The following is a 15,116-nucleotide window of genomic DNA, read 5'->3' as shown; positions in this document are numbered from 1 at the left end:
TATTTTAAATCAGAAGAATACTGTAGTTAAGATTTTCTAGGATTTAATCGCTCTGTGAGAGTCGAGTGGAAGGGGATGTAGTTGCATTTGTTTCAAATTAAAAGGTGAACAGATATTTCTAACTTTTCCAGTAGATGTAGTAGCAGGGGTCTAAAGCACCTATATCTATTAGACAAGTTCACTGTAAAAAAATTCCAAAACGTTACTGAGTATTTCCGAGTTACGTTTCGGGATTTTAATGGTTTTTACCCACTTCCTGGAAAAATCAAGTATTCGTGTCAAAAAGTTTCTTGAATTGCTGCAAGTCGCACGAATGCAGACTTATAACTGTTGTCAAAAATATTTTTAGCTCCCAGTTTAAAGATTAACTGAACGTATTTATAAAGTGCATCAGTTTCAGTTCAATTACGGCCCGTCCATGCTAATTAAGCTTCCAAAGGGAGCGAATAAGTGTGGATTGCATTGCAAGAATTGCGGGCGGGTAAAATTCTCGTCATTTACTTGCAATTCTGGCTTAACTTTGGCCATGTTTCCTATAATGCTCTTGGAACTACCTTGGTAAATCAGGAAGATGCCGAGCTATTATATTATACATTCCTAAGTTTAATCCAAAGTTTCAGAGACACGACTGACTTCTAACGGGAAGATTTCTGAATTTTTCAGGAAGGTTACTGAATTTTAGCAGAAAACGTTCCTGGTTTTTGCAAGTTCTGTTACTGGCAGATATTAGGCACATCAGCTGCCCATTATTTTCCTGGAACGTTTCTGAATCGTTTTTACAGTGTTGCAAATATTTTTTTTTACATTTTACTTTGACATAAATGCAGCGCTGGTTCATCCCTCCCGCCGACTAATTATTACGCACTCTTTTCTAGTGGAACCCTATGAAGATATGTAAACTAAAATTAATTAATTGGTGACAACATTAGGAGCAATGTCTTTTCTTCATTTTCTTAAATTTTTTGTTTATAATATTAAATTAATATTACACTAGTAAGCATTTCATACTTCTAAAGAAATAGTAGTTTTTGTTGCAAAGTAATGTAAAAAAATACGATACGTCAATGATAATTTCCGTGGAACACTTTGAAATTTCACAGGTTTTTCAGTAATATCCTGCGAAAATCAAGTTCATTGTCAAAGCGATTCCCCAATTAATACAAGTTGCACGAATGTAGACTTCTACCTCTTGTGAAAAATATTTTAGCTACCAGTTTAAAGATTAACTGAGCGTATTTACTCACTGTATCTGCTTCAGTTTGCGTGTGGCCCACCCAGGGTGATTAATCTCCCAATGTGAGCATATTAGTTTCCAGATTCGGTAGCTTTGCAAGTGACTGTGATCCCGATTAAGAGCGGATAAGTCTCCGAATACAGTAGCTTTGCAAGAGTTGTAGGCAAGAACGATGCTTTGATTTACTTTCGATTCTGTCTGAGCTCAAGGCCGTGGTTGCAATAATACTTTTAAAGTATTATTGGTATATCAAGAAGATACTAAGCTATTCTTTTAAAGTTTTTTTTTTCTGCGGAGTCCAGAAACATGAGTGGCAGTTGCCGAAGAGATTTCTAAGTTCTTCACAAAGATTTTAGTAAGGTTCCTGAGTTTTAGCGGAAAACGTTTCTGTTTTTTGCAAGATATGAAATGTGTAGAAGTTGGACGCATTAAATGCCCATTAGTTTCCAGGAATGTTTCGATTTTTTTTTTTTTTTTTTTAGTGTAAAGCGGTTAGACCTGAACAATGAATTAGTATATATAAGCAAGGAACTTACCTTTTCTTCCAGTATTATAGATACGTCATCAGAATTGGTGACCTTTTTGATGAATTCGGGCGGACGAAGACAGGGAGATGGCTTCTAAACTTAAAAATGTTTAAAATGATTTTCACAGTCACTAGCAACGGCTGCCCTTTTCTCTAATACTGGGAGTAATATGTTGATAGTAGTTTTTAACTGCAATATGTTGATACTGGTAATTACGAGGACGTTAAAAATTGTCCATAACAAATTGAAACCACTAAGTTGAAGACTTTTAGCATCAGAATGTGTTAAATGGAAATATCTTAGAGATTTCAAATCAATCAGTACAACAAGCAGTGTTTTAAAACGTACTACTCTTGAAAGTTGTAAACTTCCATACTCTGCGCATAATTTTTTATCAATATGAGAAATAAAGATGAGTAACTCGTGAATTTTTACCAAATCGTTGAATTCTTGAAACTTCATTGTTCATTATATTTGCATGGAAGTGTCAGGAACATGGTATTTTATTTCTTGACATAGTAAAAACTCTTTTCTTAATGAATTTGCTACTGCTTATCGTGGAATTAAAAGCATCTTGTCAAATTAAAAGCCAAAAATTAATTTGCTGCAGGGACTTAGCAGTTTCAGATCTTTGAATTAATACTTATTATTACTTCTGCCGCTTTGGTAGCTTCTTAAAGTTCGCAGAAAATTCGCTTGCAATTTCACTTCTTCTTCAATTGGGAAAAGCAAACTTCTAAGACGGCTGCAGAATGCAATATGAAACTCGAGATATAACTGCTGCCTATTTATGCTAACTTTCTGGAGAGCAGATAGCTATTTCTGACGATTTGCTGAAAGAGTTCCAATGAAAATGTCTGGAAGATTTCCGTTGCTGCCTTTTGGAGCTACGTCCGCTTACCATTGCAATCATCAGTTAACAGGGCTCCTCTCTTCAGTGAGAATTTCCTTTCATAGACATAAAGCGGTTCAGACTTATTGAAAAACTATTTTTAAATATTCTAAGTTCAAAGAAATATAAATTTTAAACCTGGAACATTGCCGTGGATTTTCTGAGAACGGTCTACTGAAAACATCTGGCTGGCCAAACCTAGCTTGTTGAGATAGGGGTGCTTCCTACTCTAACAATGATCAACTATCACATGTGCCTTCATTAGCAGATATTTCTGCTGAGGAAGACATAAAGCTTTTCACACTTAGAGGAAATATTTTAACAACATCCTCCGAACTAAAGAAAATATAAACTTTTCATGCTGGGGGCGCTTTGAGATAAAACGGTGATAAGCGTTATGCTGCCTGGTTTCCCAGAATGTAAATTTAACCCTTTTTCTTGAAGCAACGCGTGGGACCCGTAATGTCTTGTTATGGCTAAAAGTCAGAGGATCGTATTGCTCACGTGATGACTTTTCCTGTCCAGAGGTGGAAAGCTCTTATCAGACACATCATGTCTTGATCTGGCCATCACAAGAGATCCTAGTACCGCCCACTTGGTTGTTTTTACACGTTAAGTTGTTGGCTAGTTGTTAATAATCATTACGGTTCGAGATAAAATTTATTTGCTGTCTTTACGTAGAACTTAAAATCGCCAATTTCTTAATTCACGGTATCATTATCAATTTAAGGAATTTGTTTCGAGAGGTTTATGTAATGTATTCCGACATTTTGCCTTTAATCATAACGGGTGTTGCCTTATGCCATCCTCTATTCTGAAGATCAACATGTTGAGCAATTCTTACAGCAGGATCAAATAAATAGACTTTTTTTTTGCCCTGTTTTTTTTTCTTTGGGTAGTCACCTGTATCGGTGATATTTTTCACTAAAAAATGCATTGCTGCTAAAAACAGAAGTCCGACTTTCTGATGTGATTTTAGCAAACCGTAGCTCTTTAGCATAGCTTCTTATGATTTTTTAAGTTTAAACGATTTTTTTTAAGTTGAAGCGAATTTTTCGCTTATTCTGTGCATTTTTACATTTAAAAATATTTAGGTGAGTGAGATTACACATTGGGCGTCATTACCTTGCTTCCGAGGCTAAAGAAAATTGCTTCAAGTCTGGCTTTGGAGTATTCTACATGTGTTGACGAAGCAAGAAAATAGCTGTCATCGAAAGTGGCATACATAGCGATCACTAACTTCTTAAAGCAAGTGTTTAGACATGAAGTTATTTTGTGCTTTCCTTTTGCTTTCCCGGGGAACCTAAGGCAAAGTAACTTTAGTGTAAGAATACACATAAGAAGCGAAAAGTTCACTTTAATTTAAAAAAATCGTTTAACATTATGAAATCATAAGAAACTATGCTAAATAAGTTTGCGAAAATCATAGAGTTGGAATTTTTTTAAGCAGCAATGCATGTTTTAGTAAAAATTGTCACCGATAGATGTAGCTGACGACCCGAAACAAAAGAAAAAAAAACTATTTATTTAGTCCCGGCGAATGATAATACCCCGATGATGAAGGCCATCGCTGAAAATATTATTGCTGAATGTATAAGTTGTTCTATACAGAATTACCATAAATTAATTTTTTTTTTTTTTTGCAATTACTATAACTGTGTCTGTTTTATAATTTCAATACGGAAGGGCATCGCTGAAAATATTATTGCTTAAATGTATAAGTTGTTTTATGCAGAGTTACCATAAGTTTACATTTTTTTTTTTTTTTTTTGCAATTACTATACCTGTGCATGTTTTATAAATGGACAAAACATCAGACTGTGTCAGATATTTTATACACACATTTTATTTTATGGCGCATTTAAATAAGGTAATATTATCTTTGACAGATATAATTGAACTAGAAATATGTTAAAAAAAATAAACTTCATTTTCTAAACTGTGTTTAAATCCATAAAAAATGCAGTTATGTTTTTCTGTAACACAAAAGGACGAAATAAACATATCATGTGAAATTCAAAAAAGACATGAGTGGCGTTACTTATTTTATGAATAAGCGTAAATACAAATTTATGTTCGAAAGAAGACATAAAATGGTAGAAATAGTTTTTCACTGCTGCAGTAATTGTAAAGAAAAATGCTTGTTTACACGAAATCCTTCATATTAATGTTCTACCCAAGTAGCTCACGTAGCGTAACGTATCATAATTGTTTTAAAATGGTTTCCACAACGTTGACAACCAGTTTAAAATGTTTATGAAACGAACTGTGCTACCTGGAATATACATTAAAATATGAAAATGGGGATTGTCGAAAGGAGATTGGTGATAAGAGAACACTACTACGGCTGGGAATCATTTTCTTTAATAATCAATGGAGTTTGAACTTTTAAAAGTAAGTGTGTAGCATTCAGACTCAAATTACGACTTATTAAATCTGAAAAAACGTATTCATATGCGTTCTAAGGCTCTTTTTATATTTGCAAAAAAAAAAAAAAAAAGTAAAAAAATAGTTTAGTAATTGCAAAAAAAAAAAAAAAAAGTAAACTTATGGTAACTCTGTATCGTTTTTTAACCAAAACCGAAACTGGAAATTAATTTCGTCTACATTGGTGTTTTATATACAAGGTGATTATAAAGTATTGCACTGATACACAAATTTTGTGTACAGTTAAGAGATTTGCATAATGTTTTGTTTATGTTAATCTTTCTGTTTTTGTTTTAATTTGATTCTTATCTTATCAAGTTTTCCCCCTTTAGTACAATAGTGGCTAAAGGTAAATACGTGACGTTAACATAATTTTTTTTGTTTATTTTGATCCTTATGTTATAAAGTTTTACCCCATACTGGCTAAAAGTAAGTGACGTTAACATCATACATTAAAAGTGGCTTCTATGAAAAAGAGCTATTTGGGTCACCCTGAGAGGGTTCTGAAGGTTCGACCAGCCAGAACCTTTAGTTTTGACACATATTGCCAATTCTAATATGATAGCTTATATCGATATGAGGACTGTTATTACCAAATCCTTACTTCTGAGAAGGAAAATTCTGACAGCTTTAGTGTTTACTTCGTAGATGAAAATCGTCTAAATTTTCGGAGAACAACGATATGAGCCATTGCAGAAGTGTATTAATGTTGCGGAAAAGCCTTTTTGTGGTAAGGATCAAAATAAGAAAATAATTATGGTTAAATCTAAAGATTTTTTTAAAAATAAATTATCAGCGCAAGCATTTTTAAAAACCATGTACATCCTGCAGCTCTTATAATCACTTTAACCATTTTTAATGACTTTTTTTTGTAAACTATAGTATTGCCATAATATCCATAGGACTGCTTAGAGTCTTATGGGCGTATGTTTTTTTATGATAAAATAAAAAACAATATATTTTTTAAACTTTTCAGCGCTCATTGTAAGATTTCTGACGAGAAAATATCTTCCAGAGTACACGCATGGAAACATTACGTGTTACGAAAGAAATATCTTAATAGATGACAAAGATGTGTCCATTCGGATTATCGATACGTCTGGAAAGGTGAGCAATCCTGCAGGTACTATCATAACATGCTAAAACAAATGTTGCTTTTAAAAACTGCTGTTCCAAGTAATGCAGTAAGCAAACAAATTCTCAGTGTCCTTATTTAGTGGCTATTTCAGAAAAATGATGCTTGAAGAGTGAACTAAATTTTAAATCGACTAATAATAGCTACTGAACATCGGTTAATAAATTGAATGGAAGTTCATGTTACACAGTCTTATTCATGTTTTTTATCTAAAAATTTCACGGTTAAACTACGAAACATAATGCTTTCAACTAATTTAATTGCCTGCTTTTTGTTTGAATTTTTATGGTGAGGGCACACTCAGAAACACTTGCTCAAAAATTTCAAAAATTTGATCGTATGTGACAACCTGATTGTGAAACAGCTTATGTAAATAGCATTTATGATTGCTATTAATATGCAACGTTGTCAAGAAGTTTGAAAATATCATTTATTTACGAAACTTAAACTAAGAGAGTTTCTTGATATGTATTGCTAATAATGCACTAAACTAAAAATGTATAATTATAATGTGTAAAAAATTGCCAAATAATGTTCGTTTTTTGGAAAGGAATCTTTCCTTTCGAATTCTGTGTCTCAAAAATATTCCTATATTTTCATAAAATGAAACAAACGAAGTAAAATAAATTGAATACATGTTTGTTAAAAATATCGTTCTGTATTTAATTATATATTTTATCACAACTCGATTAATTCTTCCCATCTTATATACAAAATATATTTTTAAAAACTTGTTTGTGTCAAACTAAAATATTTCATATATATCTTCCACAAGTTTATTATTTTCAAAAATCAATTTCTTAACTTCTAGGAGACCTATTCGTCTTTAGAAAAACAGGACATTTTTCATCACGTCGACGGTTTTCTAGTCGTTTATTCTGTCACAGACAAAACAAGTTTTGTCACTGGGGGAGAGATGTTAAAGCAGTTGCATCAGGACTTTAGCACGAAAGGAGCTTATCCAGTAGCCCTCATTGCAAACAAGACAGATTTAACCCATCTTAGGTAAGACAGAGTTCTTATATTTTTCATACACTGACGAAACGCTTGATGAAACATTTTTCTAATAAGTGGTTTTCAAAGCTGCTTTTAAAATAATAGTTATCAAAATATTTTTTTAACGACAGATTTAGGATTTAATTATCAATGAAAGTTACGTTCACTGGTCACTTTTTTTTTCTTCACAGAACTAGATGAAGAGTTCAGGCAATGTATATAAGTAGCATTTAATAAAGAATAGAGTTATTGTTAATTTATCTGTAAAATTTTTTCAGATTTAATCATATAATAGTGGTTATATGTATGAAATACTGACGAACTAATGGTTTTGCAAACATGAAGTTTCTTTTGAAACGAGATTCAAACATTAGAGTACACTTCAAAGTGATTCTTTTAAATTTGGCTTTGTTCAGCTTCATTTTGCTTTAAAAAATAAATTAACAAAAAAAAAAAAAAAAAACACATTTATATAAAAAAAAATGAAAAAAATCTTGAGCTTTAAGAAATTTTGAAAGAAATGGCCGTTTTCCTTTTTCTGCTTAGCACAAAAATTATTTGCAACTTAAACAAAATTAACAATTCAATAATAGTTATTTTTAACACATATTTTGAGGTTTAACATAAGCACTGGATTTATGATTACCTATTTTTATGCTGTCATATCGCATGATTTAGTTCTCCTTTTTTTTCCTAGCTACATTGCTTTTAGTTCTTTAAGATTATCAATAAAAACTAATTTCGATTTATTGGACTATATTCTAATGTTAGTTTTTAAACACGATTTGTCTCAATTAGGAGATACCGTTCTTCTTATAACTGTGATTTTTAGGAACTGTCGTAGATAATCCAATAGTACTTTATTTTTACAAATAAATCATGCATTTTTCTACTGCTCTCTTTATTAATAATGCGTTTACTTAACACCTTATTACGTCTCTATTTTTTTTTGCATCTTTCTTGTATATATGGGCAAATTAATTGGTTGCCGTTGATTACTATTTTTAAATTCTGCTTCAAGGTCACCGGAGTCAATGTGAATCAACAGATTTTACCGCGGGGCAACGCTTTGGCAAGAACATTTCTGCGCGCATCTTATTTTAGTTTTCAGTTAACATTTAAGAAGGGCTCTTGGTTAACACTCTTGGGACAATAAATTTGCCCATTTCCATCCTGTCAAAAGAAATTTTAAAAGGAAAAATGAAATAAAACATTTTATTTGTGCCAACTTATGCTGGCTAACAATGATTAACTGTTTTGGGAAAAGGTTAAAAAAAAACAATTTAGGGATCAAGTCTTCAGACTGGACTGCAAAGCGAAATAAATATTGTAACTATTAATAACTGCCTAACCCCTCTTGGCTTTGCGTTTTGGGTGTATGAGCTGGAAGCATTGGGAACAAATCTTACTGATTATTACAAGGACTCGTACAAACTGGTAAAATATTCTTAGCAGTTTTTGTGACATATTCTCTGTTTTCATGCTCTTTTATAATAGCGTAGAAACGTAAGTACGGTGCATTTCCACATGGCTCAGTTTTTAACTTTCTTAATGTTGAATCATTTTTCTACCAAAAACATTATCTCTTATCTTAAAGTTCATCAATAATTATCAAATAGGTCTGAAGCATTTATATTGCACAATATAATTACAGTTTTATTGCAAGATAATGCACTTAGAACTTGTATTTAGACAATCCTGATTTTTATATTATTTGTGGTTCACCCTAAATAAAAAAAAATGTATTCGCTGATTTAATTTTCTTTGTGGAAAAACATGGTTCCCATAAACATTTAAAATTCTCAACAAAATATCAGGAAAAAATTAACACTAACTCTCCTTGCAATTTGTATTCTTCTTTCTTTTAAATAAAAAGCTTAAGTATTTATGGGCTGGTGAAGGTGCACTAATTGCTGAGATGATTTATAATCAAACATCAAAGTTCAAAACATACTGACAAAGAGTAAATGACTAACCATTCCAGAAATAGATAAACCGCATAGTAAGAGGCTGTTGTTACAAAGTTAATATTCAAGTTTTCTGACATAAAACGTCGTCACAATAGAAGTGCTTTCGTATCGATCTTCTGAAGAAAAGGGTTTTAAAGCTCATTCCCGAGATTTCACCATAACGGATGTGGTAACATTCGCTAGACGTTCACATTGAATTTTGCATCTCACATTTTATGCGCAAGCCTTTCTTCTTTCACTCATCGTAAATTTGCGAAATATTCGTTTTCCCAGACGCAGTTTATTTTAGATATGCAGTATTTTGGTTTAGTTTTCTAGGCCAAGTTTATTAGCGTGTTTCAGCAAACATAAAATTTGGGGTGATGCTTAAAAGATATTTAAAAAGAGATCTGAAATTTTTCATCGATTTAGTATTTTTCTCCATCGTGGTTTAGCAATTCGATTTTAAACGAGAACAAAAGTGACGTCTAGATAGTTTATTATTTCATTTATTGCATACCTTAAATTTGAGATCTAGTTTCAAAAAAGTGGGCAGCTCCATTTTAAAAACTTTTAGGAATCACAAAACAGAAAAGTTCTAAAACTTTATTTTTAAAGGTTTTGTCTTTATATTTAATTTTATATTTGAATCTGTCTTTGTGAAAGGACATTATGATGTCACAAATTTTGTTTAATTGCTCTTCACTGTAAAATAAATTTAGAAACGTTCCTGAAAAATAATATGCAACTATTGGGCCTAATGTTTGCTAGTAACATATCTCGCAAAAAAAGAAAAGTTTTAGTCAGTGACCTGAAATTAACTGAAATCTTTCTAAAGAACTTAGAAACCTTACGAATTAAATCCAGCTACGTGTTGCATAAATCAGGAATGCTCCAAGTAAATTTATATACGTCTCCAGTAATAGCTTAGCAGCATTCTGATTCAACAGCTACTAAAGTATTTTAACGAATACGGCCAAAGCTGATGCAGAATCGCTAGCAAATTTCCAACACCTTATTTATCTTCAATTTCTACGAATCCCTTTAGAGGACAGGCTGACCCATCCGACATTTTGGTTTTAAGAGAGAGTCGGATCTAGTTTTGTTTTAAGTACTTGGAAACACGTAATTACAGTTGTTGGTTGTTGTGCCTTAAAAATGGCTAATGGCGACTTGAGTAAAATGCCAATTTGCGCAAATCTAGCAAGGTAACTAATTTCTTAAATTGTATAATGGATCATTAGTGAATTTTTCTTCAAATGAGCTATATTTTCTTATTCCAATATCTTTAAAATTGATGCAATAAATGCTACTTCTTTCATAGGCTGAAATTTTCAACAGGCACCAGTTTCCTTTAACGCGGTTTTCGTACATGTGATAATGATGTAAACCACATACATATACACTTTACAAACCTGTATGTCCTAATATGGTGGCCTTGTCAGTGCTCAAAAACAGCAACATGCCCTCATTTGGGGCACAAGCGATCTGAACATCCCAGAAGGCAAAACACTAAATAAAAACGCTGAGTATGTGTTCGCACTTGTCGCTTAAAATATTTTTCACAACAATCAGAGCTCTTAACTCATGCAGCCACTTGTAGCAATTCAGGAAACGTGTTCGCTAATGTAATTGATTTTCACAGGAAACCAGCAGAAATCAGAAAAGTTGCCCGGAAATAATCTGTGACGGTTCGGAAACTTTCATACAGTGTGTATTAGAGCCCTTTCGTCAGTTCAACGTAAAACTGTTGCTTCGAAATCTTAAAACTACACTGTTCTCATTAGCATTATTATTAATATTACTATTGTTATTCATATTTATTTATTTATCTTCAGAATTATTAACACCATTGAAGGGCAAAGGCTGGCATTGATCTATCCTCGTTGTTCCTTCTACGAGTGCTCAGCAGCAGGAGATCCAAAAAATGTTGATGTCGCTTTTCGGGAATTTATCAGAGAAGTAAGAATAAAATGTTCATTTGCTCTATTTATTTATTTTGAAGTAGAAATTGGGATTGCGTCAACGAGATGCTGAGTAATTTATAAAGATGGATATGAATTATTTGAAAACTTTGAGCTCTTTACAGTAGTTTTCATGGATGTCTGAATACGTCTTGCTCTGAGTTAGGATTCAGCAAGCCCCAGACCGAATTCTATCCGTATTTTCTGATGTTTAAGAGAAACAACCGTTTTCATATTTTAATAATGAAGTTGTTTTCCTCATTCTTGCAGTCATAGCTAAACCGTTAAGTCAGGTCAGTCCACAAAGTTTCAAAAACATCTTTTTTTTTCTTCTTCTTTATTTGATTCTTCTAGGTGGATATTATCAAACTACTGGAAGTTGTAAAATACTCATGTTCAAATAGGACGAAAATCGTAGTTTTGTCTCAAACCCCGCTCAATTTTTGCCTCTACTTAAGGTCTTTGAAAAAAAAGCAGTAGTTTTTTCTGTTTTACAACCTTAAGGTTTTTTAAGAGTGAGTCAAAGTAACACAAAACTATTCAGGAGCTTCCTTTCCCAGGGAATATTAAAGTGTCTGTTGCTGCAGCAAAAATAAATTTGGCAAACCAACTGTTCACCAAGCATTTTGGGGCTTATTATTTTTCAGTTTTTACCTTAGGTTTGTATTAAAAAATTTCCGATTAAAGGAAGTTTTAAGTATAATTTCATTCTTATTCCTTACCTATCGCGAACAGCATGCTAAAAAGTTTTGTAAAGTCTCGCACTTTTCGTCACATTATTTCAGTATTTTCTTTGTTTTCTTTTTCTGGACATTCAAAGTTACAGTAACTTATCAACATTATTTTTCGAAAAAGCTTAATCAACGCTCGTTTTTGATTTTCAAGGAATATTGAACAGAGAAAACACTTTAATTCAGTTACAATTTGAAAAGAAAGGTGAAAAAAAAAACTCTTTTTCTCAAATTCAATGCAAACCAGATAATTTTTATCCTTAAATAGTGACGAAATACTGCTAAGTTAAAAGAGGGAAAATATGAAAGCGAACACTAGAGGTTGTTTAAACTATTAAAAAAAAATGGAAACAATTAAGTTTGAGTAGAGTGTGAAATGTTTTTTGTCTATTCTATAAATTAATAATAATGTACTTAACTGTTTTTAATGCCAAACTCCTCTTACACTAACGTAATAAAACAGGGCGCATAGTGTAAAAAGTTGTTAGTGTCTCCTATCAAATTTATGATAAAGGATTTAACTGGTTTTGATACTTAATGCTTCGTGCGCCAACGCAAGAAAATCAGGCAATTTTCAAACATATTGAATGTAATGCTGCTTTTTAATTTCATAGCGTTTCTGTGCAAATAGAAATGAAAGCTGATAGAAATATTTTAACTTCAAATGGTGACAGGTGGTCTTTGTTCTAGAAAAAAAACTGTTCTAGTGTACACTAGACTTCTTGTGGTTTTAAATTACTTTTGGGGTGTTCTGGTGCTTCAGTGCTTCTCATAACCCAATATCTATTCTCTACATTAGGCTATCAAACATAAATTTGATAACATATATTTTTGTGTTATTTGGTGAGCGATTTGAAGCCTTGTTAGACTTTTTACTTGTCTGAAGTAGGAAATGGTTACAAGGAGACCGGAAAATTCAATTACACTTTTTATTATTAAAAAACACGGAATATTTTTTTTTTTCAAAAGGTACAGTATTTTTCACTGATAAGTAATATATAACTGAATCTAGAAAAAACTATATATTTACACAACATTAGTTAATAGGTTAGTGTAAGAATAATATTACAAGAATGTAAAGTTTATCTAACAGTTCAGCAATAGTGCAGCAAACAATAGACTTCGATGGATTCAAATTAAGATGTCATTGTTATTTTTAGTCCGTGATACTTGAAAGAAAACTTTTTCTATATTGTTCTTCAAATTAGGTCGATTTGACTTAAAAATTTGACGGACAAAGTTTTTACTGGGGTGGAAATATCCAAACAGAAAATACATTACTGTTGTCTCACTATTGTCCTTGACTCACTATACCCATTGCTTTTCTATATATATAAGAACAATTAGTTATATTTTTTTTCATTTCACACATTTCAGTAATGAAAGTCAAATTAAACTGGCTTAATATTTTCCTTTCAAAGTTTAAGAGCAAAATAAGAATAAAGCCATTAAAGTTAAACCTATTTACCGCTTACTACTTCGGGTTATTAAACGAAATATAGAGAAATAAACCCTTTTGAGTCTTTAATCGCATGCTTTTTTTTTTTTTTTTTTGCAGGTCATGCAAAGCAAAGATTCAAAGAAGCATTTGCACGTGAACAGTTCTCTCACAGTTAAGTCACCAAATCCTAGAAGAAATAGTGCTGGTAACTCTACCTTGTCAAGCTGGTGGAAAAGACCGAGATCTAGTTCAGCCTGTGAAAACAGGCAAGACAGAACGTTTACCATGTGACACCGCAAAAGATCGTCGAGTACAGCTCGAGGTGCTATTCCTAAGTCTATGTGAATCAGCTTCTTTGTCCCTTATTACTAATGCTAGGGTGTCCCAAAATGAACACTCATTTTGAATCTCCGTCATTTTTTCTCTTGGCAGTTTTTTTTTTAGTTTACGTTTAAGAGAAAGTTTTAGGTGTAGTCATTAAACATTGGGGTTAAAAAATACCACCGCATAGCTAGTAAAAGTTGTAAAAGTTGAGTTGAAAAGTAGTAAAAATGTTATTCCTTTCCATACACAAAACTGTTTTGGTCGCCATTGATCATCGTTTCTTACCATCGGGCAAAATTTGAAAAGTTGTCATCGTACAGATGATTTGAATGTAAACATAACTAGATGAAGTAAAACTGGTAAACAAAATGGTTCCAGATATGTTTGTTGCAGTAACGCATTTTAGAGGATTTACAGAAGCTATTTTCAAAACAAATTGCGACTGCGCAAACAATGAAAAAAAATCTTTCTGACGAAACAAATGAGTTGTATAGTTTTGCTGATTTCAACTCAGTACTTGAAAATTCGGGAGTTTTAAACTTTGATCTTAATACAAAAAAATGAACTCGAGAATTCAAAACGGCTGTTTATTTGGAGACACCACCATACAACTTTTTAATTTTCAAGGACTACCTTTGAATTAAGTGTAATTATGTGAAATTATTTGAGATATAGTTCAGAAAGTTTTAGTATCATCAAGTTTGAGCGAGTTTACTGAACGGAAACTGTTAGGACGTAATGCAGTAAGAAGCAAGAAACGATGTATAAGACATGGAACTCTACAGACAAGTGTGAATGACAAGTTTTAAAAGATATCTTTATGTTTGCCAAAACTCATGAAGTTTCAAGCATAACATTCTATTAATTCTGCCGTTGAAACTAAAATTATTTATAGATAAACATAAATATGAGTTGATAAAAAAATACCTAATATTTACAGAGAATGGCTAAATTATTATACTCAAACTAACTTTTCTGTATTTTTATAGTTTTCATTATTGTTGTTACATAGTTTTATTATTTGAGCACATTTTACACTTTATTTAAAAGTTAAAAGTTTATTCTGGCAACACTTTACTTTTTGGTTGTTTTTAATATTTTCAATATGATAGACGTCTGTGTAGGTTTCCGTTAAAATTTCAAGTTACAAGCGTCTTCTTGTGAGTGTGATTTTTTGAAAAACTTAACAATTTTATACATAACGCTAGGTAACTCATGTGGACATATCATGCATTGAAAGCATGCCATACCGCATCGAAGCCGTGATAGCAGAAAAAGGGGAGTTACTAAATATTAAATAATATTTTTTACCTATTTATAGTATCAATCAGAAGTATTAATAAGTAAAAAGTAAAGAAGATACTAACCAGATAAACTTAACGTTTTTATATGTTTAATTTATGTTTTAAAAAAACTTCAAAATGTGTTCTAATAATAAAACTGTGTAACAACAATGAAAACAATAACAATTCAGAAAAGTTTGTTTGGTGTAATAA

At 31.9% G+C, this 15,116-nt stretch overlaps 1 protein-coding gene across 1 annotated transcript in view; it reads left to right on the top strand.

Moving 5' to 3' along the window:
- Positions 1–13,587, top strand: part of LOC129231806 (ras-related and estrogen-regulated growth inhibitor-like protein) — a 56,211-nt gene extending 42,624 nt beyond the window's left edge. The window contains exons 2-5 of the mRNA XM_054866182.1: positions 6,057–6,187; positions 7,027–7,220; positions 10,999–11,122; positions 13,414–13,587. Of these exons, the coding sequence (XP_054722157.1) occupies positions 6,057–6,187; positions 7,027–7,220; positions 10,999–11,122; positions 13,414–13,587 (623 nt within the window). The remainder of the gene's footprint in view (positions 1–6,056; positions 6,188–7,026; positions 7,221–10,998; positions 11,123–13,413) is intronic.
- Positions 13,588–15,116: the final 1,529 nt, after the last annotated feature.

Source organism: Uloborus diversus, chromosome 10 (genome assembly GCF_026930045.1).
Source record: "Uloborus diversus isolate 005 chromosome 10, Udiv.v.3.1, whole genome shotgun sequence".
NCBI classification, from domain to species: Eukaryota; Metazoa; Arthropoda; class Arachnida; order Araneae; family Uloboridae; genus Uloborus; species Uloborus diversus.
The sequence above is the reverse complement of the archived record's forward strand: the minus strand, read 5'-3'. Positions and strand labels throughout refer to the sequence as shown.